The sequence below is a fragment of the Alligator mississippiensis genome, chromosome 1 (genome assembly GCF_030867095.1).
Source record: "Alligator mississippiensis isolate rAllMis1 chromosome 1, rAllMis1, whole genome shotgun sequence".
Taxonomy (NCBI): Eukaryota; Metazoa; Chordata; order Crocodylia; family Alligatoridae; genus Alligator; species Alligator mississippiensis.
Window position 1 is genome coordinate 136,575,834 of NC_081824.1, and position 24,392 is coordinate 136,600,225.

At 43.4% G+C, this 24,392-nt stretch overlaps 1 protein-coding gene across 3 annotated transcripts in view; it reads left to right on the forward strand.

The window, feature by feature from the left end:
* The window catches only part of TULP4 (TUB like protein 4), a 260,862-nt gene that overhangs the window by 160,561 nt on the left and 75,909 nt on the right, over positions 1 to 24,392 (forward strand). For all 3 annotated transcript variants that reach the window (XM_019479760.2, XM_019479756.2, XM_019479758.2), the window contains exons 3-4: positions 9,919 to 10,047; positions 10,902 to 11,063. In XM_019479760.2, coding sequence (XP_019335305.2) covers positions 9,919 to 10,047; positions 10,902 to 11,063 — 291 coding nt within the window. The remainder of the gene's footprint in view (positions 1 to 9,918; positions 10,048 to 10,901; positions 11,064 to 24,392) is intronic.

Genomic DNA, 24,392 nt, shown 5'->3' on the forward strand with positions numbered 1-24,392 from the left:
TGGCAGAATAAGAGAAGAGTGGGTGAAACTAGAGTGGTTCCAAAATAGTTAATTTTATATAGTATTTTTCATACAAATATTTATTATTTCATATTTGATTAGTCCACAATACATAGTATATGGTGAAAACATAGATGTAAATTAGGGATGGTATAAAGATTTACAGCTCTATGTTTTATTTAGGAACTTTTGGGTGACAGAGGATAGGAAACCTGGCACCCAGGGAACCTGGCATCCTCAAAAAAGTTTTGTCTGTGAGGATTGAAATCCTTGGCCAAAGAAGAAAAGTGGAACTTGTTTTGAAGAGTGTGGTCAAAGGGGTGGATAGAGGGATAGAGACTGGCAGAGCAGTATTGGAAAAAGATATAATTTTCCACTATGGATGGAAAGAAGGGAGTAGTGGAAGTCAGGGTTTTGGATGCACATGAAGCTCCAGCTGTGACATTCACTTTCATTCCTACACCCCATAGCAGGGGCAGTGTCCAGGACTGAAGCAGCAATGGTTCTTTAGGACCCAAGACCAATGATGAGGTGGTAGTTCACAGCACAAAGCACTGAAGGGATCTACAGTTTCCTTCCAGTGACTGGAATTGTGTTTTGTTGCTGCATGGAAGTAATGATGTGTAATGCCACCAGCACTGTACTTCCAAATGTTGCCACCTGCTCTGCTGTGTGCATAATCATTATGAATGATTTATCTAATAGTTTGAACACCTATTATTCTAAATCATATTAGATTGGGGTGATAGGGAGCAGAATTTTAGGCAGTTCTAGCTGGTTTCTCATCCTACATGTAATCAAGGTGACTTATCTTTTGAGATTCATTTTTTGAAAAGGAGCAGTGAGAATGCTTTTGCCTCTTAGGATGAAGAGCCATATCCAAGTAGGTTCTCCCCTAAATTAAATTGAAAGCTTTTCTTTGTTTTCATCAGTTTCATATTAAAACTAATTGAGTTTTGATTTTTTTCAATATTAAAAAGAACAAGGGCTATATCTGATCAGCCACAGGGATATGAGAGGACTTTAATCTTGGGAAAGGTTGAGAGAAAAGGTGTCACACAAGTACCTGATGTAAGAGGAAAGGCTTGATGTTGATTGCTGCTCCCAGATGCATTCTGGCACCTGTTGAAATCAGTGGGAGTTTTCCTAATTGCTTCAGTGGGCCAGTTGTTCATCAACAGAAGCATCATCAGTAAGAATGAAGGTCTGTGCTAGAATAGAATGAATCTTCTGATTGTAAAGGTTATGGGGCTTCATTGTATTATGTGTTTATATTTTTACATTTTAAATATATTTATATTTTATATATTTATATTTAAAATATAAATATATAAAATATATGTATATGTTTATATTTTAAATATATTTTTTTATATTTTATGTATTTATATTTTAAATAGACTACTTGCTTGTTTTTAAGAGTTTGAAAAAAAAAGATGTTTTTTGTTTGAAAATGGTTTTCAATCAAAAGACATTTTTGTAAGACATGTAGCTATTAATTTTTTTAAAGCACCTGTCATTTTTCTTCTCTTTTTTGCCTAGTTTTAATAAATGAAAAATGGTAGTCCCGTGACTATTTGAAAATACGTTCAATAACGATTTTAGAGGAAAATTCATGACATGTTCCAAAAATGTAAGATTTTTGTCCATTCCAGGATCTCCAAAATGGAAACAGCTTAAAAATGCTTGCAAAATGTGACTTCCATTTTAATCCATTCTAATTGTCATAATTCTTTTAATACATTAAAAAAAAAACTTCAATTATAACAATAATAATTTTACACTGTGGCTGTTTTAAGTTCAGGCCACAGTTCTATGCTTAACTCAATCAATTCTCTCAAACAGTGCTTCAGGAGGGGCTTTTACATATATAATAACTAAACAATTGTAGTATTTTTCATGTAAATTTAAATAATTGTTCTTCTAGCTAGTGTCTTACTCATAAAGGAAAATCAATTTGCAGCAATTGTACTAGCTACTTACTATGACTTATTACCTTACCGGGTTGGGCTTAGTCACCCATTGCTCTGCAAATGTATGCTTTCACAGTGCGTAACAGCTAGCTTGGGTGATTAGGGTGTTCTTATATTCCCACGTGTGGTGGGAAGTGTTCCCAAGTGGGTAGTGAAGAAGAATGTGTGAAAAGGTGCAAACATGCTACTAGCAAAATGCAGGGGTTAACTCTAGCTGGGTTTCCCTATTCTTGCACATAGAGGTTAAATGTTTGGTATGATTCTGTTGGGGGAAGAGTAGGAAGCTCCTTACACCTGTCTGGGATGGTTTAGAACAGGGGTGTCAAACTCATCCAGCTCAGTTTAGCATATGTGTGGTAAAGTCACACCCTAGCTTTTCTCATCCCTAATTTGTTAATAGACCCGTACCCTTAGCTTTCTGTGCTTTTGTGTGTTCAGTAGGTAAAATGAGAATAATAGTGCTTCATATATCATAAATGTGTTAGCCATATTTCATATTAAACAAAATGCCTGAGATCCTTGAATGGAAAATTATAGCTGCTTTATCTCAATGTCGTCTTTATTTTGTCTTATTGTTTCTTGTTATGTTTTTAAGTATTTGTGAAGATGGATTTATGGTAATCTGGAGCCAAAACCTTTTCCATGTAGGCTGTGCCTAAGTGAAGCGCTTTTAATCCCTGCTCAATCTGAAAAACTGTTAGTGCATCTACTTTTGGGGTGGGGGTGTGAAAGTAGAACAAGAAGGCCTGTAACTTTTTATTTTTTCCCCCCAAATAGATGTAAAAACTAAAAAAAAAATGAATGTGTAGTATTCAAGATCATGGATCTGCATCCAGGGCCTGATTCTTTAGCCCTGTATATTTTGTCAACTGTCCACATTGCATTCTGCAGTCACAGATACAAGCCCGGACTGTGTAGACTAGCTTATGAGCATTAGGTTGAATTTCCCAGGTGTATTTCCATTCTGTAGAGAGGAAGGATGATTCTGTATCATTGTTTTCAAAACTGGCATAGCCTGTGATGCCCCCAGCAAATTGCAAACTTTCCCTAGCAGGTGACTAGCAGGATTTACTGAGATCTTTCTCTTATTGATTTAAAGTTCTGAATAAAAATCAAACCTGAAGATTATGTACAATTCTGTGTTGCTGTGTGTTGCTGTCACTAATACCCTGTTCTTCCTCCCTTTTCTCTTTCCAAGTGTTTACTAAACCATTTTATAGCATCTTGTCTTCAACTGCTTCTTTACATGAGTGCACTCTGGTGTGTGCATATTGAGGTTGTAGGGTTTTGCCTACATTCATTTAACTTCATGATCGATGGCTTAGATAATAGTTTCTCAACCTGTGGTACGCATACCCCTGGGGGTATGTGAGACACAGGCAGGTAGTATGCAGGTACCCCAACACTCTCTCTCTCTCTTGCCCTCTTTTTCTCTCAAAACTATGGCAAAAAATTTGGTGTGTGGCACTTTAAATTCCCCAGTAATAATTTGGCTGCTTCAACCCTCCTAGCTTTGGCCAACATCCCCTGTACCCTAGGTATTACTTGAGTTGTGCACCCCTGGTGTAAAACATGGCAACCCTATCCACACCAGATCAGATGTCTGTCATATCACAGCCCTTCTTCCAACATATGGCACACATTAGTCTGTAAATATAAAATCCCCTGGAAATTGAGTGTTGGCGTACTTATTAAAATTTTCAGAAGTTAGGGGGTACGTGCTACTTAAACGGTTGAGAAACACTGGCTTAGATCAGGGTTAAGATGTGATGCGACTTTAAGTATTATGTGGCTTAAACCATAAAATCACCATAGGCCAGATCTGCAGAACCAGCGGCAACTGCAGTGGAGCCATGTCTGGAAAGGTCTGGGGGTCAGGCACAGGTCCAGAGGTGCACAATGGTGCAGGGCTGCATTTGTGTGGTAGTATGGCTATGGGGGCCTTCCATGAATAGCTGTATCCACTGAGGTCCAGAGATCCTGAATTCTGCAGCAGGCCATGCTCCCAACTTCTGAGCTGTTCAAAACAGTTCTGCAGGCTAGATTCAGCCCATGTGTCATATGTTTGGCACCCTTTCCTTAGTTCATAAACTACGTAAATCTGGAACTCTCACTAAATTTTCATTACATCCAGAAGAAAGTTTAGAGCCTCTGGGTACTACTATAAAAATAGTTAACCTACCAAATCTTGTGTGCGCTCTGTAGATGTAAGCTGAAATAGGTGCTGATAATTGTGCAGAACTAAAAAATACATCCTTCAAATAGATTACAGTATTGCCAACCCTAGGTATGCCAAAACCATGAGTCAACCTCCCAAAACGATGGGATTGACGTATAAATCAAGAGATTTTTAAAAATCATAAATGTAAGAATTTTTATTTGCCTACAAGGTTTTGAGCATTCAAGGTTCATGTTTTCAAGCTTTTCTGAACAACTGTGAGAACTAGAAACTTGTGTTACTTTGTATAACTGAGGACTGGGTTTTTTACATGTTTGTATGATTCCAGGAGCTGGGGATCAATGAAAATACAAAATATCCCAAGGTTTATGATCAAATATCAAGAGCTGGTAGCCCTTTGGATGGGTGCCTGAGAAATGGCAGCTGGCATATTAACTTTTAAAGGAATATGATTCTTGCTCAGAAATTCTGGGAGTGCTTTATGAATATGGAACCCAAAGATATTCCATGGGTTTTGAGGTACTACTGGAATATAAATTTATAGCAGCAAATAATGTTTTACATACAGCACAACTTTTTGTGTTAATGAGTAACACAACCTTTTGTTTACAAAAAAAAAGGAAAAGCATATATTGTCACTGGTCAACTGAATTTGAGATGTAGGTGCGCAAGGAACTCTACAGTTATTTCCTTTGTATGGACACAACCTAATTAGAAAGCTTTTCACTGTAGCTTGGGCTCTGTATTAATATGCCTGTTGATTTTTTTTTTCAAATTAAAAGTGACATTTAATCCTTCCCATGAATCTGGTGACTTTAAACTTGTAATATTAAAGCAGCAGAAGTGTCATAAGAACAGAGAGACCTTAATCCTGCATGATTTTCAAAAGCCAATTTTCAAAAGCTTTCCTTTCTGTTGATTCTGTTGTGTTTATGTCATTATAACAACAATGCAATCAGTTCTTGGGACTTTTTTTTTTACAGCTTTAGTATTAATTACACTTAATCCCACAAAATAAAGTTGACGCTAAAGATAAAATTATTGAAACCAATGAATGCTCTACTTAGCAAGCTAATTTGGCATCATCTAATATTGCATAGAGGGGAAAACTCATTAAACTTCATGAAAAGGCTCCCATTGATTTTTGTTGCCCTTTGGATCTCGCCCTAAATGAATGTATTATACTTAATTTTTAAGCAACAGATAAGTTATGAATTGCTACCTGAGGACACTAGACAACCTAGTCAAGAAAGTTCAGGGAAGCAAAAGTAAAAATGAGACCCCAAGTGATAAGGCTTGTTAGCAAAACATTTCATCTGTGCATTTGGGATAAAATTTATCCCATGCTAAAAGCTTAAACAAAGCTTATGCACTGCTGCAAGTGGGGTGTGTTGGCCTTGTAGTGATGCTCTGCACAGGGGTGGATTTCATCCTCAGTTTGTTTTCATGCGTTTTACAGCCATAGCTGATTTAAAACTTATCTTAATGCCTGGACACTGTTTTGTCCCTTTTTTTTAAATATCTTTTGCAAATATGAGAAGCGCATAAAATGAAACTGGAGATACTTGGGTAGCTGTGGAATCAGCACCTTTGGTCAGATGTTAAATTTGAATGAGATAAATATCTTCCAAATGACCTTGTAAAATGAGAACACCTGCACTGTGTTTTATAAAGGTGAATTATGAAATGTCTCAAAAATAACTTCTTGTTGAGCAACTTGGCAAAAGGCACGGGAAGTCATTGTCCTGCTTTCAGTTCTGATTATAGGAATGGAATATGATTCTGAACATCAGGATCTCTTTGACATTTTGGCCATTGAAACTCACACCAGGCTGAGATTTGGGAATAAAGTTACTAATTTAAATACAATCACGGTGGCCTGGGAGGGAATGCTTAGCCTAGCATGGAAAACCTAAAAACCTAGTAAAAGATATGTTTACTTAGTTAATCTATTTGTAAGAATAATTGAATGAACCCTTGGATTTTCCATCACATGTAAAGAAACTACACATGAAATTCAATTACAAGATGATTTGCACCTAATCTGTTCAATTTGCACATCCCCTATAATGCAGAAAGGAGAGAAAGATATCTTTGCTAAATTCCTATTTAAAATGGGTAAGACTCAAGATATTTCAAGCAAAATTTTGCCACTTTGCCCTTAACTCATATCACCAGGCCAGACAAGTAAACACAATTTGTAAAAAATCATACATATTTCTTAAATCCTTAAAGGAGGCAAGCATAGCTGTGAGGTGGTAAGATGCAATGGCATCTTTAAGTAAGGCTTTTATGAGATTAGATAAGAACTATAACATTATTTTAGCAGTTTATGTACTGTATCTAAATTCCCCTGGCAGTTTTTTCTGTTTTATCTATGAAAAGCCCAATCACAGTGTAGGTCTGATTTTTGGAGATGTTTACTGCTCCCCATAAAGCCAGCCTTTTCCACAGGCACCTGATGTGGTTTTTCAAGATACAATTTCTGGTCAGCTATTTCAGTATCTAAAAGATGGTTCCTTTAGGAAAGGCAAGTTACACTGAATAACATCTGCTGAAGCCTCACAGCCTAATAACTAGTATATGAGCTTGATTCAGCCAGCAAATTCAGGTCCCATCTTGCATATCTAGCTTCCGATTCTATAAAAAGCAGTACATGCAGCCTCAGGCTCTTAAAGAGTATAATTCCATTTAAAGAAGCAGCAGAATGAATTTCAGGAAACAGTCCTGGTATATGTGTGCATGTCTGCTTGCATGCTGTGTGTGTGTGTGTGTTAATGAACAATGATTATTTGGATTTATGAAAGTCATCTAACATTTCAGCAAATATCAACTTAGGATCTGGGTGCTGGTACAACAGTTTAAAATTACACTGCCATAATTGATGACTTAATATTGTTTTTCTTCATTTTTTTCCTGTATTAGGCTGTTATAAAGTGGTGTGTGTTTGTGGGTACACACACATATGTATCTGCATACACACATATAAGATTATGTGAATTATTCTGGCACTTTGGAAAGAATACTGTATTAGGAAAAAAGGGTGAAGGGTCATCAGCAGAAGGTTTTTTGGGTTTTTTTAACTCTAAGGCTAAGCTCTGTTTGAATCACTATAATGGCCGGGTTCATTTCATCTATGTATTTGAGGCCTCCATATTGGCTTCCTGCTAATTATAAATGAGAGCTAAGTCCTGATTGATTTTGGTTTGGTTAAGTTCTGTGGGAAGTATCTAGATCTCTCTGTGAAAAGGAAGAACCCACATAAACTCTTGACTCCTAATACATGCAGTAGCAAAAAAAAAAAAAAAAGCAGCATCCATGTTTAATTCATATTGATTAATTACAGACACTAGACTGGGGTGGACAATTATTTCGGACAGAGGGCTGCTTAATGAGTTTTGGCAAGCCATTGAGGGCCGCATGACAGGCAGCCAGGGGCAGATATATATTCATTTTCTAAACTTTTTTGGGGCCCTGCGGGCCAGATAGAAGAGCCTGGTGGGCTGTATCTGGCCCACGGGATGCATTTTGCCCACCCCTGCACTAGACTGTTTTTACTGCATAGTTGGTACCTATTATAAGTGGTCCTGACCTAGGTTACTAAACATCCGGGTTTTCCCGGATGTATCCTCATTTTGGGTCCTCCAGTCTTCATCCAGGTGTTTTTTTGAAAGCTGAACAAATGTCTGGGATTTTGCTCCTTTCTGCTGGTGGGAGCAGGGGAGAGTGACTGGAGGCAGGGGCACCATGTGCTTCTGCACGCGTGTGTGTGTGCGCGCGCGCACGCACGCACACACGGCTGGCATGCAGCCAGGCAGGGGGGTGGGAGCAGCCCTGGCAGCTGGATGCAGGTAAGTATATGGGAGACAGGGGTTAGAGGGCCAGGTCTTGAGGGTTGTCTGAGTTGGGGGGGTGGAGGGGATGGGTGCATGAGGGAGGGCGGGTGCCTGCTGGAGATGGGGAATGGTATCTAGGCACAAGGGCTGTGGCAGGGCACAGGGGCAGGGGCGGGGGACGGGGGGGGGAGAGGGGGCATCTGCCTCTCCAGCAGGGGAAGGGAGTTGGGGTGGGGTCCTTCGGGACAGTGGGGAGCTGCGTGGCCAGGCTAGTGGCACCAGAGCCAGTGCCCGTGCTCTCAGGGGTGGGGTACCTGGAAGATGCTGCCTGGGGCATGGGGAGGCATAGCCAGGCCACCTGGTGCAGCATAGGAGCCCCAGCCTGGGATGGAGGGTTCTACAGGTGTCCCCTCCTCTTCCCTTCAGCCCACACCAGGGCCAGGCTTGCTTTGCTGCTCCCTACAGGAGCTGGAGTGGCATTAGCTGCCAAGTTCTGGCCTGGTCGGGATGGGGGCAGCTGGAGGCCTTCTGCAGCAGAGCTGGGGGGAGTAGGGATGCTGCAGGTCGGGAGTGAAGGGCACTGCCAGGGCTGTGGGAGGGCTGGAGTGGGGGGGAAGTGAAGGGCACTGCTGGGACTGTGGGCCAGCTATGGCAGCACCAGAGGGCTGAGGGTCAGGAGTGAGGGGCACCAGCAGGGTCAGGGGTCTGCAGGTCAGGAGTGAGGGACAGCAGCAGGGATGAAGGGCTTCAGGTTGGGAGTGAGGGACACCGGCAGATCCAGGGCACTGTGGGTTGGGAGTGAGGTGTCGCCATGACACGTGTCCTCTTCTTTGGAACTGGAAATATGGTAGTGCTATCCTGACTCCATTGAAATAAGTGGGCATTTTTACATGTGTTTTGGGATGTGGCGCCAGTGTTTAATTAGCGAGCTGTGTTAATTATAAACACCCACATGTCACATGTATCAACATCCCCATGTGTCCCTGCACTGAAAAAAAGGCATCAGGGCACTTTGGACTAAAGCTCATTGGACATGTTTTATTTCAAAGCTCCCTACTGCCATATTTTCAGTGCGAGGACGCTGATACGCATGATGCCGAAGGCTGCTGGAGCACATCAGTTTCTGTGCTTCAGGAGACTCAATTAATCAAGTCTGCTCCAATATGCTGGATTTCCAGCGTGTTGGAACAGGCTCCACTGACGCTTATAGGAGCCTAGTGTGATTGGGTTGAGGTGATGGTGGGGAAGTGGTTTCAGAGAGGTGGATTGTGGGTGTACTAGGACCTCTAGGTTTGTTTGCTTTTTCTGTAGTGGAGTTCTGGACTACCACATAGCAGTGATTCTCAGCCAGGATGCCATGAGATCCTTTTTAGGGTGCAACAGGATGCCACACAATTATTAGCACTGTTAGCTGTGCAAACTTCTACACATGATACACAAGATAAACCCTGAGATTTCGAGTAGTAATCCATACTGTCAGGACATTCTGATTTGTGGTTTTTCTGAGTTCTTTGCAACAGAAGAATTACTATACTATTTTTACATAGTTTGAAAATGAGTAAAAGTTAAGAGTTGGCATTTTTGAGGAGTGCCTTGAGTCTAACAAGGGATGATCTAATTCCAAAAAGGTGGAGAATGGCTGCCACGTGCACCATTTTTTTTTTGCTTGTTTCAGAGGTATCTGATGCTTTGCAAAAAGGCCTTAACAGTCAGGGGAATTTTTGAGTTGTTTGACAGTCAAAATAAAATGACTCCAGCTGTGCTTGAGTGCTGCCTGATGTTGTGCTGAAAATTACTGTTTTAGAGATCTGATTTAGAATTTAAATGTGACATTGTTTATTTTGCAGTATTAGTTAATTGACTCTTGCAAAGCGCTCGTTAGCACTGTGTACAGTTTTGGTGATGGTGCATTTCTTTGCAATTTCTTTAGGTTGTGTTGGTGAGATGGAATGAGCCATTCCAGAAACTGGCAACCTGTGATGCAGATGGAGGAATATTTGTTTGGATTCAGTATGAAGGCAGATGGTCTGTAGAACTTGTAAATGACCGTGGGGCACAGGTTAGTATGCAAATATTCTCTTCCATCAAGAATGAGCAGGTAAGAGGCCCAGTGTGAAGAGGGTGAAAAGTTGAGATGTATACTTTAAAAAAACAAACAAACAACAAAAAACTCTTACTGAATTGTAATGTCACAGAGGCTTTTGCTCTGTCTGGCTTATCTTGGATTTTAACGTATGTATCACTAGACAGAGAACCAGGACAAGCCGCTGCACTTGCTTACATCCTATTTATAACTTATTTTAAGGTCTTATTTGAGGCTTTTATTGCCCCCAAGCATTTTCACCCAGGAAGGACCACAGTAAAGAAAATTCTTGAGTTGTGTCTTCTCAGTGAATCCACTTCTCGTTGCTGTTTCTTCGGGTATAGATGAATTTCACAGGCAGGGCTGTAATATTTCTTAACCCTGTTGCTGTACTCTCAGGACCTTTTTGATTTTTAGTCACATGTTATACAAAATGCATTCTAAGCAAGTTTTATGATACCTTGCATTAAACCCATGTTAAACTTCTCCAGATATAAAATGGATAAAAATACTTGCAGGGATAACCTATCCTTTGCAAGAACACTTTGAGAACTTGAGAAGGAAAGTAGGATTAAAATATCAAACATTAACGTTGTTGTGTTTTCAGGATTGAAGAGCATCCACAAAAGTACAGAATTGTTATAAAAGGAGAGAAAAACATACTAACATTTTACCAGAACAGTATAGGCATCAATACCACACTTTTAAATGTACAGCACTTTCTCTAGGAGTCACTTTGTCTGATACTATGCAAAGCTGTCTTAATTAAAATAATGTGGAAACCACTGCATGAACTATGTCTAATTTTTTTTGTTCCTTTATGTGTTAAGGTGAGCGACTTTACTTGGAGCCATGATGGGACTCAAGCACTAATCTCCTATAGAGATGGATTTGTGCTGGTTGGTTCAGTCAGTGGACAGAGACACTGGTCGTCAGAGATAAATTTGGAGAGTCAGATCACCTGTGGTATATGGACGCCTGATGATCAGCAGGTAATGGTGCTTTTAGAATAGAAATGCTTAACTGTATTGACATTTTATGACATAGATGCATCGAATAGTCAGTTTCAGTAAATTCAGCACAGTATAAAAACAGTTGCCCTCCATACCAAGATTGATCAACCTAAATATTATGAAAATTTACCACAACCCATCCTTCTTGCTCATTAGATAAAAAGCACTGAACATTCCTCATTCTGAATGACTGTGCCATCCATGGTTTCTTTTCAGTGCTGATTGTCAAAGATAGTCATGTGCTGTTATACATGCTAGAAAGGAACATCCAGTGATGCACCTAACATCTTTGTGCAACTACACTAGTGTTGCAACTGAACTGAAAGGAAGCATGTGCAGGTAGGTAGGTAGTTACTTATCAAACTGGTAGTTCAAACTTGAAGTTGCTCAATTTATACATGCAGTAAAGGCACAACTAGCTCACAGGCAGTTACATTTGCATTTGCACCTTTGCACAAGCATTTTGGCCCAACAGATTTTGAAAGTCAGGCCATTTGAAGTCTCAGCCTAACGCGTATACTAATCCTCTAAAAGGAAAAACGAAGATTTCTTAATCTGTGGAATATATCTGACTGAGCTTTGGAAGTATCTGTCATAAAATGGTATATTATTGCTTGGCTAATAAGGCATAAGATGTTGATCATGTTGTCAGTAACTGGGTATTGAGTGAATCCTTTGTTTTTTATGTGCACCACTTCAAATGGCTATTTCACCATTCAACTACCTGAGTAAGCTTTTATGTTCCTCAGCATTCATCATCATTATAGTTAATATGTCTATCACTTGGCACTAAAAGACAGGATGGAGATGGATTATCTGATGCAAACAGAAGTTGCCTACTATGGGGATTGGATTATTTTATTTAATTTGCTTTTCTTTATATTACCATTAAAAGGTGCCTGACCCAGGTGTATAACCATGCAAAATACTTTCAAAAGAATTATTAATGGGATATAATAATGCTTTGAATTGCTATGACAGTGATTGTCAACCAAGGTACTGTGGTACCCTGGGGGTGCCTTGAGAACCTTTCATGCCCCCCTGCCATGTTCATTCTGACAGCCCTCTTATGTTTCCTTCCAACCCTTATCTGCTTTTCTTCATTGTAGAAGCTAACGGGAGAAGCTATTGCCTTCTGCAAAGCTGTCTGCCTTAGGCAGCCATTCAGAGCAGCTCCTGCTACTGTCTTGTCTGTCTGCCTTAGCATGTATACTGGTGCCCATCTCTGTACTATTTTCTCCTCAGTAGCTCATTTCCAGAGTCTATGTGCATGGACTTAAGACATACGAGTGGGACTTGTTCTTTGACTGTTTGACTGAGCACTCTACTGCTGCTGTGTGTGGATGATCCTTTAGGGCTAGGGACAGAAGTTACACATACATTGGTTTAAGTCTTCAGAAACTGGTTTAAACCTGTAACAGAACAGAAGCTCAGTACATATAAACCAGTTTCAAAATGGCTGAAACTGGTTTAAGATAAATCTGGTTGAATGTAGTATCAGACTTAACTGATTTAGGTCAAACTGGTTTATGAAACTTCTGTCCCAGACCCCTTCCTGGTTCAAGTTAAATCAGAGTCCCCCTGCATCCCAGCATAGGCTGTGTATGAGTCAGTAGTGTGCCCTAGTTGCCAAGAAGGCTAATGGCATACTGGGCGGCTTTTGTAGGTGTGTTGCTAGGAAGTCAAGGGAAGTGATTCTTCCCCTCTATTCAGCAGTGGTGAGGCCACATCTGGAGTACTGTGTTTAATTTTGGGCCCCCCACTACAAAAAGGATTTGGACAAATTGGAGGCAGTCCAATGGAGGGCAACGAAAGTGGTGAAGGGGCCGGGGGACATGACTTATGAGGAAAGACTAGGGGAACTGGACTTACAATTTTAGAGAAGAGGAGACTAAGAGGAGACTTAATAGCATTCTTCAACTACCTGATGTGGGGGTTGAAAGAAGATGGAACTAGGCCAGGGGTGGGCAAAATGTGGCCCGCAGGCTGGATACAGCTGACCAGGCCATTCTATCCGGCCCACGAGGCCCCTAAAAAATTTAGAAAATTAATATTTATCTGCCCCTGGCTGCCTGTCATATGGCCCTCAATGACTTGCCAAAACTCAGTAAGCAGCCCTCCACCCAAAATATTTGCCTGCCCCTGAGCTAGGCTATTCTCAGTGGTGGCAGATGACAGAACAAGGAGCAACAGTCTCAAGTTGCAGCAAGGGAAGTTTAGGGTAGATATTAGGAAGAATTTTCTCACTAGGAGGGTAGTAAAACAGGTTACCCAGAAGGGTGGTGGAAGCTCCATCCTTGGGGGTTTTCAAAACCCAGCTAACAAGCTTTGGCTGGGATGATCTAGTTGGGGCTGGTCCTGCTTTGACCAGGTGGTTGTACTAGATGACCTCCTGAGGTCCCTTCCAGCCCTAACTTTCTATGATTGTGTGACCTCTGGAATAGGTCCTGTGTTCAGTGAGATCTTCTGCAGTTCATTCTGAGTCTTGCTGACAAAATCATTCAAGGTGAGGTTTCTTGGGTTGTTGGAAAAAATTGCTTTAGTTGCTCTCCCAGGTCATACGAAGGGCCTTTTTGGTTTGAGGGAGAATCTGGAGTAGTGATGATAATACGGGAATAAAAAGGGAATTTAAGATGATGCCAGGTGTGGGACATCCTCCCCTCTGGCATAAGACAATTTTATAGAACCCAGTAACTCAGCAGTTTTATGTTTACAAAGAAAAGATGCTTGAACTAAGATGAATGTGTGACTTGCCAGATGGTAGGAGGTTTTAAAAAAAAAAAAAAATTCCTATCTTTTGTTTACTGTGTCTAACCCAATATTTTTAATATTAAAAAAACAATTTGAATACAGTAGCAGGGGCATCTCATAAGCCCACACATCATACAAAGTGCATCTCTTAACAATATTCTTTCAACCCCAAATAGTGACTCGCGCTCCCCAGTGATGTCCTTGTATTGGCTTTAAGGATATGAAAGGTTAAATGATTAATCATTTAATTGATAAGCCCAGTGATAACCAGTTAGTTTGCTGATTATTGTTTAGTGCAGGGTTGGACACAGTCTTGCAGTGAAGAGGGGGGAGAAATGAAGCCCTGTAGTGTCCCAACTGGAACCAGAAGATGGCAGGGCAAGCAGGACAGAGGAGTGAGGAGGAGAGTGGGTGGGGCGAGGGGCGGGGACCAGTACCCATAGACCAGGGGTAGGCAACATTTTTTGGCTGGAGTGCCAAAAAACACCACAATGCCTACCTTGGAAGGTGCCGGAGTGCCAGCATGCCAGAAAAACAAAATGAGGGCGGGGGTACATGGCAGGATGTCCTGCTTGTGCCCCTTACCCCCACCCAAAGCCACTGCCCCCCAGCCCTGCTGCCCCTTGCTGCCACCCAAAGCCCCTTGCCTCCCAGCCCTGCTGCCCCTTGCCTCCCAGCCCTGCTGCCCCTGCCCCCCACCCTGGGCTCTGTGGCTGTCAGCAGCTACCCTGGCTCTGGGTAGCTGCTGGAGCCTGGGCTGCTCCCAGTAGGGCATGCAGCGTCCCAGCTGCCTGCTGGGAGTAGCCCGGGCTCCCGGCTGGCAGCAGCTCCCCAGGGCTGGGGCTGGCTGCAACCAGCTGTGCCCGATTCTGGAGCCCCGGCATCAGCTCTGTACCAGCGTGTGCACGCGCGCCTTGGAGCAGGCAGTGGGGGAGGGGCCTTGATCTGTGGCCCCCCCCCCTTTAAAAACAAGAAAAAATATAAAGGGGTACATTAGATGAAACTTTGAGACTGAAGGGGTACATTTGTTAAAAAAGGTTGAAAACCCCTGGTTTAGCCGATATAATTAGAGGAGGCTAAACAGATAATTTGTTTAATGATATTTACCTCTCGAATTGGCTTCCACTCTTCTTGGGAAACACTTTTCAACATTAGTCTTTTTAAAAAAAATTATTGCTACCCCTCATTCTTCAAAAAAAGATTTAAAAAAAATATTTGTTAATAAGAAAGAATACATTTATTGGTTGGATTGTTAAAATAATTCTTAATAATGTTCTTTGGCCACATAGAGGTATTTGTCTCTAGATACAAGAGTGGAGGAGCCTTGACTCGCAGAGAGGAGTCGTGTTGCCACAGGGGCTGGACTGGGGTTAGGTAGCAGACCTGATTCTCCTCTCATATCTATCTGGTTGTTTCCAGCTAGTGCAACTCCATTAATCTATGTGGGTGCATGTGAAAGGAGAATCTGACCCACTGTTTCCAAGAGAATAACATCTTATTGAATATGAATGAATTCATTTTAATTCCTGGAGCAAGCCGTGTTCTGTTGTTGCAGCTAATATCCCAAGAGGGGCTATTAACTTACATTTGTTCCCTGCCTCTCCACTAGTGTAAATTATTAGACTTATTTTGACAGTTATAAGATCCTGTGTCTATTTTCCCTCTTTTCCTCTCCAACTATTAGTTTTAACTCATAAAAATTCAGAGGCTTATTGTTAATCTTCTTATCGACCTGGGGGGTGCTTTCTTCCATCCTAGTACAGGGCTATATTCTATTTCTCTTGTACCTGAATGGCATGTACATGCCCAAAGACCTACAATTTTTTATACTTATGCACAGTTTGAAATCTGGATCTGAGTGTATAACATGCATATGCTCACTAGGGCTATACTCTGGCTGGGCAGTTACATAGTGAACTGGGATTGCCCAAGTACATATGTAAGGCTGGGTAAGATGTACAATTTTAGTCACAAAAAGACAGAGCAGGAGGCTTCTCCCAGTAGCCTAGTGGCTAGGGCCTCTTGCCCAGGAAGCAGATTCTAGGTCCCCCTTAGCTAGAGGAGGTTTGAACCTTGATCTTCTGCTTCTCAGCAAAGTGCTTTAACCGCCAGGTCACAGGGCCAGGCATTATCCAGAATGTTGTCCTGAAGCAGGACGCCTGGGCAGCCAAGAGAAGGAGAGAGGTAGTTTCAGGAGGAAGAGAACCAGCCAGAAGTTCTGCAGCTCAGTGAGATGGCTGCTGCTTTGCCTCTGTTGGGGCAGAGACTTTCCCAGTGTTGTTCATCCATTTTATCTAATGACTATTAAAGGCAAGTTGCAATGGCATGGTAGTTAGAGTGCTTTGTTAGGAAGCAGGAGATGCAGGTTCAAAACCCAGAGGTGGTGAGTGGGTCTAGAACCTAAATTTCCTGTTCCCTGTGGGTGCATCTACATGTGGTGTTAATTCAAAGTAGACCTACTGCGCAGTAAAAATACTGTGCAGTAAACCTACCCAGGAGCACATTACACATGCTCCCTCTTGGGAGCAGATTTGCTCCTAATGGGAGCAGCCTGGTAGAGGGCTGCTCCTGCCCTGTTCTGACCCTCTGCCATAGCCTAGGGGAGCTCCAAGCTCCGCCTGGGGGTTGGCAAGGAGCATGGAGCCAGTCTCCATGCACATGGGGTCAGGAGAGCCCTGGCAGCTGCGATGGCAGCTGTCTTCTGGCCCCATACGCATGGGGAGTGGTTCTGATATGTACAGGGCTGGGAGACACTGTAGATCTCTCCTGCCCCATGCACATGGGGATAAACCCTGTGCAGCCCCAGGCTGGCTGGGAACTGTCTTGTTCTGGGGCAGGTCTTAGCCAGCTTTGGCTGCATGGAGAGTTCGGCCCTCACTAGCCCCCGGGAGCAGACAGATCTGCACAGCTCACCTGCAGTAGACCAATCTACTGTGCAGTAGACTGTCTTGTGTAGATGCACCCTGTGCCTGTGTTCTGTTGGGCTACGAAATGGGGAAAGCAGGCCCCCCTTCCAGCCGGCACACACTTCCAGCCAGGGCAGTTCTGTTCTGTTACCAGGAGCACATCTACACGTTCATTAATGCACAGTAGTTACTGTGAATTTAATTTAGTACTTGCTTAATGAACTACTAACTAAATGCATGGTAGCACGAGTACCTCACGCCACTGTGCAGTAGCACTAGCGCACATTTTTTTTGTGATGCTTAGTGCTCAGCAGCCTAATAATGCTACACGGTAGCGTATCAGCACTGTTTTTGGCCGGCATGCTACTGCGCAGTAAGCGTCTTGTTTAGAAACGCCCAGGGTGAAGTAGAATCCAAAACTGTGTGTAAGTGCCAGAAACTGCAATTATGCCACTGTATACAGGCCACATATGCACATAAAATGAAATAGGATTTAGTCTTTAGGATCCTGTCCTGCAGATTTTACCAGGAAGAGGATTTACTCTTCTCAGCAAGTCCCACTGCAGTATGATACAGGGTTACAGTAGATCATAAGCTGAATATGAGCCAACAGTGTGCTTTTGTTGCAAAAAGAAGCCAACAGCATATTGGCTTGTGTTAACAGGAGTGTCACTTGCAAATCAAGGGAAGTGATTCTTCTGTTCTATTCAGCACTGGTGAAGCCTCACTTGGAGTACTGTGTCCAGTTTTAGCCCCCACACTTCAATAAGGAAGTGGACAATTTAGAACAAATCCAGTGCAGAGCTGCAAAAATTATTAGGGGTCTTGGAGGCAAGACTTTTGAGGAAAGGTTGATAGTACTAGGATTATTTAACCTGGATGGGAGAAGACTATGGGGAGATTTAATAACAGTCTTCAACTACCTGCAGTCATAGAGAGAATGGAGATGAGCTTTACTTTGTGACCAGAGGCAGGACTAGGAGCATTGGTCTGAAGCTCCACCAGGGTAAATTTAGGTTGGAAATTAGGAGGAACTTTCTAACTATGATTCATAGATTCATAGATTGTAGAGTCGGAAGGGACCACAATGGATCATCGTGTCCAATGCCCTGCCCCTGGCAGGAAAGAGGACTGAGGTCAAATGACCCCAGCCAGGTTACTATCTAGCCTCCTCTTGAAGATCTCCAAGCTAGGTGATAGCACCACCTCTCCTGGAAGCCCATTCCAGATCCTGGCCACCCTTACCGTGAAAAATTTCTTCCTAATATCTAACCTAAATCCACTCTCAACTAGTTTACACCTGTTATTCCTAGTCACTCCTTGGGGCGCCTTAGTAAACAGCGCTTCCCCTATTACCCGTTGACCTCCCCTAATAAATTTATAGGCGGCCACAAGATCTCCCCTCAGCCGTCTTGTGAAGGCTGAAGAGATTCATCTCTCTCAACCTCCCCCTGTAGGGTCTATCAAGAAGGCCACTAATCATGCGAGTGGCCCTCTTTTGGACCCTCTCAAGATTCCCCGTGTCCCTTTTGAAGCGTGGCGCCCAAAACTGGACACAGTACTCCAACTGTGGCCTGACCAATGCCACATAGAGGAGGAGCATCACCTCCTTTGATCTATTAGTCATGCACCTGCTAATGCACGACAAGGTGCGATTGGCTTTGTTGATGGCCTCGTTACACTGCTGGCTCATGTTCATCTTGAAATCAGTTATGACTCCCAAGATCCCTCTCTGCCTCCAAGCTGCTGAGAAGGACACTCCCAAACCTATAGGTGTGCTGGGGGTTTCCTCCTTCCCAGGTGGAGTACCTTACATTTATCTTCATTAAATTGCATCCTATGAGAGTGGTCAAGCATTTGAACAGGCTACCTAGAGAAACTGGAATCTCCATCCTTGGAAGTTTTCAAGAGCAGGTTAGACAGACACTTGACTGAGATGGTTTAGTCAGGGATGATCCTGCCTTGAGCAGGGGGCTGGACTAGATAATCTTGTGAGGTCTCTTCCAGTCCTACTTTCCTATAATCCTACAATAGAAGTGGGTAGAGGATGCAATCCTGCAAGAAGTGGGTAGAGGATGAGGCCTGTGGCAATGCAGTGATTAATTCTTTATAGTTATATTGTTGTTGGTCCCCCTGGGCAGAAAATAAGCAAAACATTTAAAATGCAGGTAATTTGCATTCCAAAGCCCAGGTGGGCATATGAGAAGTAGAGGTGGAGGCACCCTTTGATTAACCAGAGCATTACATTGCCTTATGAATCAGAGTCAATGGTCTTAGTCAGCCAGAGTGCAAAAGTCCTGGCCATCTGCTGAATTGCGTTTCTTCTGTAGTTTGCAGGAACCACTCAGCAAGCTGATTCCAACATCCTCATTCACAAATGCCCCCAGCACCTGTATCTCCATTCCCATAGCAACCAAGACAGCTTCAGCATCTTTTTTTGTTTCATCCTGATGGGTGACAGAGACAAGGTTCATATTTCAAATCCTCTCTTAAATATCTTGAATCTCAAAATGGAATCTGGAAAGCAGAAAGCACTTAGCATTAACAAGGATTTCCTGTCCTGGGTCCAGTGGTGCAGAACAGACAGGGGTCTGGGTACGATCTGTGCAGTGTCTGTCACTGTTAGGATCACTGCACCATCATGCTGGGTACAGACTTAGCAGAGTACACACCTCAGCCCCAAGAACTTAGATACTAAATAGAGAGATCAGACAAACAAAGGGAACATGAAAGTGTTAAAATTACAAGTCTGTTTAGTATGGTTAATTAACTTATGGCCCTGCCCAGTATTTTGAATGTCAAGCCTAAGGTTTCTCAAGGTGGGCATCCAAAAGTAGGGTTACCCCAAGGATTGGACCCTGCACCATTTTTACCCAAATCCAAAATGACTTGGAATTTAAGACAACCTCCCTATAATTTTCCATGTACAGAAACTAATCAATGGAAGGTTTTCTTCAATTTGGCCCCCCACTGCAGTGGCAGAGAAGACAGTGGTGGGGGCCAAGGGGGCCAGACCCCCTCCCCTTGCTCTCTCTGCTTGCCCCCCATCCCTTGTCCCCTTGCCCTGCCCCTGCCTGTGCCTGACCTCTGCCTCCTGTTTTCCCTTTGCTACCTTCCCCCTGGCTGCTTGCCTCCTCTTATGCCTGCCCCCCTGCCACCTGTCCCGCACCCCTGCCACCTGTCCCCACTCCCTGTGCCACTTGCCTTTTGCTGTTCTGCACTGCTCCAGCTCCAAAGCAGTCAGCAGCATCGACCCCACTGGCCACTGCATGAGCCATCCTGGCGTGGGGCAAGTGGAAACTCAGCTCTGGCTTTGGCTCCACTTACACGTTTTAGTTCATATGGTCTTTAGTTTTTACTGGTATTACTAACACCGTAGCCAGGTTCATGGCCCATTGTGCTAGACCAAGTGAGACACCATCTCTACCCCAAAGAGCTTCAGTCCTGAACAGCGAAAACTTCTCTGAGGCTGTTTGGGCAGGTGGTCCTGCAGACTTGAACCTGAAACAGACTGTATGTGAGTGCATCCTTGCAATCACACACAACCCTCTTGGTTTCCCTGTGGTTCAGTTACAGCAGGGGTGGGCAGTTATTTTGGCTGGGGGGCTGCTTAATGTGTTTTGGTGAGCTGTCAAGGGCCACAAGGGTAGCCCTGCCCCTTGACAGGAGCCCTGCCCCCTGGTCAACATCTTGAGATTGGAAGTCTCACCTCTGAGCCCCCCTTGGCCTTTGTCATTAGAAGTACTCCTTTTGGGAGGGGCAGGGAGGTTGCCATCTTGGAACCAGAAAAACATCTATTATAACATATTTTAATTTTATTTCAAGAAGTATTTTTGTCCAGATTTACATGTGGTTTGTATTTAGAGTTGATTGCATAATAGCTCAAAATAAAGTCTTATTCTCATATATTTTATGTGCGGTGTTTGTGTGTGTGGGGTTTTGGAGTGGTGTTGGCTGTCTGAGGGAGGGTGTGTGTGTGTGGGGAGGGTGTGGTTGTAGGGTGTGTGGGGGGCGGTTGTGTGAGAAAGAGTGTTGGTGTGGAGGGATGTAGGCCTCCCCTACACATCCCCTCCCATGGCACACAGCATCTGCTACTATGTCAGCAGTAGCCTCAGGTGGCGGGCCCTGGGGTGCTCCTGGGCCTCATAGGCAGAGGCCCCGATGGTGTGCGGCTCCAGCCATTTCTGGGAGCTGCACGTGGCAGCAAGGAGTGAGGCCAGGCCGTCCTGCCTCCATCATGCAGGGTTCCCTGCGTCTCGTGTAGTTCCTGGGACCTGGCCAGAGCCACATGCTGCAAGGGGGAAGCCCTGTGCAATGGAACCTGTGGCCTGTCTGTGCTTCCTGCTGCCACATACAGCTCCCAGGACTCCTCCACGAAGCAGGGAGTGGAGCCAAGCTGGCCTGGCGCCATCGCACAGGGCTCCCTGCCACTTCCAGTGGAGTCCTGGGAGCTGCATGTGGCAGCAGGCAGCAGCAAAGGCTGCTGGCTCCATTGCACAGGGCTTCCTTCAGGTGGTACATGAGTCCTGGGAGCACTGCAGCAGAGACACAAGGAGGAACCGCCAAGCAGTTGCCCCAGCAGTGGCTCCCCCCAGAATCTGTGCGCTGGCCAGGACCAGGGCTGTCCCCTGCACAAGGTTGGGAGTGAATTGTGCTGCTCCAGTGGGAGTGGGTGGGGCTTGTGCCCCATGCAAGCACAGCAGGAGCAGCTGTGGGCTGGGCGGCATACAATTAATTGCCTAGCAGGCTGGATCTGCCCCGCGGGCCGTATTTTCCCCACCCCTGAGTTACAGGTACAGTCATGTGCTCGCGTGCTGTCTGCTGTGAGAGTTGTGCCCTTGGTGTCTATGCCCAGGTCTTGCTGACTCTTGAGTCTGCTAAACCAAGCAGAACCTTTATCATGGACTGCATGAAGGCTTTGCACAAGACCCTCAGGTATTTGAGTTTCAATTTTCCAATACAGTCCCAGATTTGAAATATCGGTCCTGGGTCAGCTGGTGTTACCCTGTCTTCCTCCTAAAGTTCCTGTGATGCCAGGCAGCACCTGAAATATAGAAGGCGGCTATAAGGTTTCTATATGTGTACTGTGCGGAAAGCCATTTGGCATCATTCATAAGGTGCTGCATCAGAACTAATTAACTTGCCCTCGGGTTACATCACACTGCCCACAGTACCACACCAAGGCAGCTACGCTAACCAGGTCTGGTAGTGGTGTGGACTTCATCTAGTTCCTGAGGTCCGTGGAGTGTTGAAGTTTTTGTTTCCTGATAATTGGTCATTTTACATGATAGCTGTATGCATGCAACTACAGATTTGTACAGAGTTTCTAGACACACTATTGCTTCCCTTCTTCCCCCTCCCTCCCTTAAAAGGTAAAGCACAAAAGAATGCAAATATTTTTTGGGGGGGTGGGGAGGAGCACACTTCTAAACAGTGGTACCCCTCAATTTAGCTCCTCCTCCCTTGGGCTCTCCCTGTATCCAGGAAGATAGGACAGTTCACTGCTCCACTCAGCTCCTGCATGCAGAAACCCTCCTGCTGGTTTGTTTCTGTCATGGAGTTTTTCAGCTGAACTTGCCTTCCTTGACCTTGGTTTGTTGTTCAGCTAAAATTGGCCTTCCTCTTTTTCCCTTCTTAATAACACTTGTTTCTCCCTGAGGCTTCCCCTGTATGAATCTTTTTTTAAACCCTCCTCTGTCCCCTCTGTCTCTTTGTCCTGTTGCTGGTTGGCTTCCACTCTGTCTTTCCTGTTCTTTCACACAGGAGGGGGAATGCCATCTCCTAGGGTAAGCAGACCTCTGGTCACAAGGTTATTTCACCTTGAATAAGCAACGTTTGAATGCTAATGACTTTAATCTGGCAAAGACTGTGTTAGAGGCTCTGGCAATGAATACTCCTTGCCAGAGACATTCATGATGCAGCCATTTTTGTAGTAGAAACTACGTAACAACTCCATAATGTCAGTCAAACAGACACTTTCCCCAAACTGTCATGGGAGAAGCCTCATCAGCTTTCAAAATGGGGCCTTTGTATACAAACACATTAACAAGAAATGCACTTAAATTATTACTTATGGTACCAGTCTACCAGCAGAAGTGACCTCAATCCTAGTCTCAGGTTTCTAAAATACCTTGGTACTTGCCAAGTCCTGTGAGCCGGAATCTGTCAGACAAATCTTTTTCCACTCACAGAGCACATCTACACGTTCATTAATGTGCCATAAATTACAGCGCATTATGTTTAGTACCTGTAATGACAGGTACTTAATGCTATGTAATCGGCACCACTGCGCATTAGCACAAATTAATTTTTTTTGGTGATGCTACTGTGCATTAGACTAAATGTGTACGTTAGCATGAGCTTTGCCCGCCACACTAATGTGCAGTGGAATTAGTCTTCTGCACATTAAACGTTTTGTGTAGACACACCCAACATGTCCCTGTCTTTTTTAATTCCCTCCTCTTCCTCCTTCTCGTATTTCTTTTAGACCCTTTTGTCTTCATGGGTAGCACCCAGATTGCACTTGCTTTTACCTTAGCAGGAAAGACCCTGTTTTGGATTTATTTGGAAATAAGGAAGTGTAACTGTTGCAAGCTAAAGAAAATTGGTTTGGGAATAAGGTGGTATTCAGTGGGCAGAAAGTATGTGCCATGCATACACTGTTTGTGCCAGATTCCTCTTAGGTCTTCTGGTATTGCGGTGCACTTTGCCAGGTAGATGGTTTTGTTTCCATTTACTATTCCTGCTCGTCTCCAGCCCCTGCACTATTAGTCAGGTGCTGGGTGGTTTAGGTACTTGTTACTACTGTAGTGTTCATTTGCATTTATCAAGTTTAATTATGCACAAGCATCTAACAGTGAGAATAAACCTTGAAGACAAATCTCTAATGAGTTGACAGAATGATGAAAGAGAGCTACAAGCATGTAATGGTGACAGTAATGGTGGAATTTGCCTTCATTATTCTAGATATTGTGGGAAGGCAAAGATGAAAAATTGTAGGATGTAAGAATGAGCTGAAGTGTAAGCAATGACTGTGGTCTGTGTTTATTGAAATATTTCCTACCTCCTACTAAGGTTCTTTTTGGGCTTACATAAAGGAGCTTTTAAAATGCTAAGAAACATCCATATGTTTGTGGCTTTGCATATACAAAGTTGTTTTTCCCATATCAAAATTCTGAATACACCCCACCTTCAAGTGTTGCTTATCAAGCATATTTACAATGATTAGAAATGCTCAGAATTGCAGTTCAGACATTGTAATCTTTGAGAAGAAGCGATTAGACTTTTTTCCATAGCATTTAAGAAATGTTATTAATTAACATGGCAATTTATTCAAGTCACAAAGAATACAGAAAATGGTTAAAGTACATATAAGAGGAATCTGGTGTTGTATGTTGCATAGTGGTGCAGAAAACTGTTAGCAATATAAAAGCACACAGAAAGGGAAAGGAGGCTTCAGCTGGCTTTCAAGACAAGTTCTTTGTCAGGAAAGAAGTTGACAAGGTGTCAGAGGGTTTAAAAAAGGATTCACAGGAGGGAAGCCTCAGGGAGAAACAAGGGATGTGTTACCAATTTTGCTAACTTCATCAAGTTGTGTGAGACAAACAAGTCTCACCTAAATTAGGTATCTTAATATTTTGAGCTATTTTTT